This window comes from Nicotiana tabacum, chromosome 15 (assembly GCF_000715075.1).
Source record: "Nicotiana tabacum cultivar K326 chromosome 15, ASM71507v2, whole genome shotgun sequence".
NCBI classification, from domain to species: domain Eukaryota; kingdom Viridiplantae; phylum Streptophyta; class Magnoliopsida; order Solanales; family Solanaceae; genus Nicotiana; species Nicotiana tabacum.
In genome coordinates, this window is record NC_134094.1 from 84,811,632 (window position 1) to 84,815,834 (window position 4,203).

At 37.6% G+C, this 4,203-nt stretch overlaps 1 protein-coding gene across 1 annotated transcript; it reads left to right on the plus strand.

Annotated features, from left to right (window-relative positions):
- Positions 1-3,761, plus strand: LOC107809748 (outer envelope pore protein 16-3, chloroplastic/mitochondrial). Its single transcript, XM_016634425.2, has 3 exons — positions 1-115; positions 2,218-2,565; positions 3,391-3,761. Exons 2-3 carry the CDS (start codon positions 2,232-2,234, stop codon positions 3,534-3,536), a joined length of 480 nt encoding a protein of 159 aa, XP_016489911.1. The 5' UTR covers positions 1-115; positions 2,218-2,231; the 3' UTR covers positions 3,537-3,761.
- Positions 3,762-4,203: the final 442 nt, after the last annotated feature.

The following is a 4,203-nucleotide window of genomic DNA, read 5'->3' on the forward strand; positions in this document are numbered from 1 at the left end:
GGCCGGAGTCTGAAACATTGATCTGTTGGACCATTATATTACCACATTGCACAAGCATCTTCTTCGCTCCCTTCTCTCTCACATCGCTAATCAGATCAGTGCCATTTTCAGCTTGGTAAGTTCTCTGAGCTCACTCTTTCTATCGATAAATCTTATGCTGATTTTGTCATGGATAAGTGCACATTAATTATTTGTATTCAATTCTATATTTTCCTCGCTTTTTATTAGAGAAATGCAGAAATGTAATCCGATTCTAGGGTTTATAGAAGTGGTAGACTTTTTTCAGTTTAATGGAATATGAGCTTCATTTTGTTATGTGACTTTTGTATAGGTCCGTATAATTGATCGCTGTTTTCCAGTTCATTTGAATTGCAATTGTTTTCCTTTTACTTTCGGCCTTGTTTGAGGAGCTGAATTTTTATGGGTATAAAATCTAGCATGTGGGTGATACTAACTTGTTAAGTTTAAGGTTTAGCTGTTGCTATATAAGGTCCGTTGTTTCCACCTAGAGGTCTCGGTTTCGAGCCTGGGAATGAAAATTCTTGTTTAGGAGCGCTTTCTCCTTAAATGGGCCCAACGCAATGTGATTCTGGATTAGTCGGACTAGTGGGCTCCATATATCGGATGATTATACCCAAAAAAAAGTCCGTTGTTTGCCAATAGCCCTTTTATTCTGGTCAGAAACTTGTATATCAATGTAGGCATAACTCATAACTGTGAGGTTTACAGAACCTTTAGCTTTAGAGTACCCCTAATTTGCCTTGAAAGACATTTATTAGTATTGGAATAAATTGAACCCAAATAAAGCGTAATGGACACATAGGATTGCCCCGGGGCTTAGTTCAAGTGGAAAAGGTTGAGGGACTTGTGACCTAGGACACGGATTGCCCCCGGGGCTTAGTTCAAGTGGAAAAGTTTGAGGGACTTGTTCGTCTTTATAGTTTCCGATGTAACGGACAGCCTATCCTTTAGTTGAGACGATGTATTTTAGAAAAAATAATGTGTTAATTTCATTTTCGCTGTTTAGATAAATGTTTTTAGAATGGAATCTGAACTAGCTAGGTGCTTCTACAGATAAGTCTCTGTCATATCTGAAATGTGTTACAATTTGAGAATAAAAGAGGCATTGCTTTTGCTTGAGCATGTACTTATAAGGCGTATTCATTTTCTTTTGTTTATCTCTAACCTTCATACGCTCTACATCACGCTTGGTTAGAGCATATTTCTTAACTTGGTGACCAATTGAAAGCATGTCTTTCGAAAATCAAATATGCAGTTGAGTTTCAAGCGCAAGGTGTGAAAATATGAGGGAGAGTCAATTGTTCTAGCGTTACTTAAACCTTTGATGTTTTTCTGAATGTGATGTTCACACTACTGTTGACAAACTTCTAATGCTTCTTTCATCACATTTTTGTTGAACCTACTTGATTTGCTTAGAAATTATTAACTTTGAATTGTGTATTACATCAGAGTTTTCTTGAGATATAAAAATAGTTGAAATGAATGCAAGCAGGTTGGTTATTACAAAGATGTTTGATCAGTTATTTAAAAAATAAAACTATGTAAGATCAGTTCCAACTACTATTAAGTAGTAGTATCTTGTATCCATTTTGAATATTCAGAGGAAGAACTTTGTAGTTCACGTAATAGGTTAGAAAATTGAGGCAGAATAAAAACGGCAGAGGAAGTGTTATAGACCTATGTCAGCAGACTCAATCTTATGAAATTCTATGTGATGGCTTATGACTTTTCAGCTCCTAATCACTCTATTAAGGCTAGATGTCTCTTGTATCTACTTAGCTGGCATAACATGTCCCCTGTTGACTCTTCCGGCAGTTTTTTGCTCTTTATTAGCTCCCTGGTCCTAGATTAGCCAATCATATGTTGGAGCTAATTTATGTTTTTTGTAACCTATTTTGTACTTTCTTGCATCTTCTTGATGGCATTGGAAATTTTTTACTTCATTAAAAAAAGAAAAATAATTTGTATGTATGTGCATGCACATAGGGTCTTGACAGAACTAAATATATGTAAGCATTTAGGTTTCTCATCATTTGCTTCTTGTAGGCTAAGATGTTTTGTTGCTTCACACATTCTGTTCGCGATGCATTATTTCTCACTGTCTCTTACCTTTGGTATCTGGTTATTAGTTCAAGCTTAACTTGCTTTAATCATGTTTTTAATTTTTTAACATTTTTTACTGGTGTTTTGGTAAAGGATTGAGTACAATCATGGATGATGCTGCAGAGCTAAGGTATTATGAAGATGAGGATACACCAGGGATGAAAACATTTAAAGGTGCAACCACAGGTCTAGTTGCTGGTACTCTTTGGGGTGCCATTATTGCCACTTGGCATGATGTACCCCGTGTTGAGAGAAGTGTTGCTCTTCCTGGTTTGATTCGGACATTGAAAATGATGGGAAACCACGGGGCTACCTTTGCTGCTATTGGTGGAGTCTATATAGGGGTAGAACAGCTGGTTCAGAACTTTAGGATGAAAAGAGATTTTGTTAATGGAGCAGTTGGTGGATTCGTTGCTGGTGCTTCTGTGCTGGGTTACAAAGGTAATCACCTTCCCCTCCACCCAACAACACCTTTTCAACTGAGATTTGTGTTTGTAGAGTGATTTCTTAATAAAAGAAAAGTGTTTGTGGAATGATTGATACAAATCTGTTGTTGCACTTGCTTTACATTTAATTATATGTAAGGGAAAAATTAGAATTGGCGAAGGAAGGAGAGGAAAGCTATTATTACATGTTGCAGATTGGTTTGTTCTTAGTGCACATCCAGTGCTAGTGCTAATTTTCAGTGTTGACCATTCAATGGGCATTGTGACTGGTGCAGCCAGACAATTCTTATCATTTCCACGCCCTGGCGTTCTTGGTTTGTAGTGAAGGCTTTTGCTTAATTCCTTTATCCTCTCTATTTAGACGCCTATTTAGATTTTTAATTCCAAGAACATAGAAATTTCTCCATAGATCTGATTGGCAGAGAATTTGTATGTGCTGTCTGCACAAAGATGTCTTAAACATGACCACGACCATTTCGTGATAGCATGTCATTTAGTTTCTAAAAGAAACAGGGGTTGAGTCTTTTCTAAGAGCGGTCACAGAATAATTAAGTTGCTCTTGCTAACCGAGAGCAGTAACCCCTCGACTCAGCCATTGCTATGCACATTTTAGAACAGATCAATAGAAATCCCTATGCAGAATGAACTTTTCATGAACTAAAAGCTTAGAATTTAGTGAGTGCATAATCTCATGAGTTGCAAAAGGCAATTCAGCGGATTACGTACATTATTCATCGATGGTGTTCTATACCCTTGCCTCTGGTAACATACTGGGATACCAAGGGAAATATTTTGGCTGATTTGATTGTTACCCTTGTAGGAAGGAGTATTTCAACTGCTCTTTCTGCTGGAGCAGCACTTGCAGTCACTTCTGGTGTAATTGATGGATTAGGTGCAACGACGAGAACTGACAATGGCAAGGAGTACTATCCTTACACTACGAAGAAAAGGGCTGCTGTTGAATGACTGTAGTTGGACAGAATTAGCGCGACTCAGCGGAAGTTCACTATGAATGATGTGATCGCACCCTCTTGTTTTGTGCTATTCTACTTTTTTCCCCTTTAACCTGAAAGGATGATGCAAATAAGAATGCTATGTACTATACTTCTATCATTGCAGGTGATTTTTCATTGAGTTTGATACCTGACTGGATATTTTAATGGGTTATATCTGTCATTCCAAATTATGACACTCTTTCGCTTCTCTATTTCTGATTATGAATTGTGATGATTTGCTATAAACAATTGTTGTTTGCAAAGATGAAGCCTGTCCTTCACTGTATAAAACCAGTGTTAGTTTTGTGTTGCTGTATACTAGGCAAATAGTAGCTTGAACCAATGCTTGGATTTGCCTGCAAGTAAACCTTGTGGCTGAAGTAACCCTTTATGGCATCGATTGAATGCTTTTTTAGTAGCTGTAAACCATTGTTGGAGTAACTTTTGAGTTATGGGTTCAAGAAATCAATGTGGATTTTTTTCGTAGAAAGAGACATTTGACATCTTCGCGACCGGGCCAGGAAAAGCTTTTGGGCTTCACCTGTTCGCAGACATCCGCTAGTCCCAATGGAGGATCAAACTATGGGTTTGTAGGTTGATAAAGTTCAGTGTTTGGAAGTCAAACTTTAGGTGTGTGT

Coding starts and splice junctions, on each gene's coding strand:
- LOC107809748 (XM_016634425.2), top strand. CDS start 2,232: ATGGATGATGCTGCAGAGCTAAGGTATTATGAAGATGAGGATACACCA. Junction 2,566..3,390: donor TTCTGTGCTGGGTTACAAAG/GTAATCACCTTC, acceptor TTACCCTTGTAG/GAAGGAGTATTTCAACTGCT.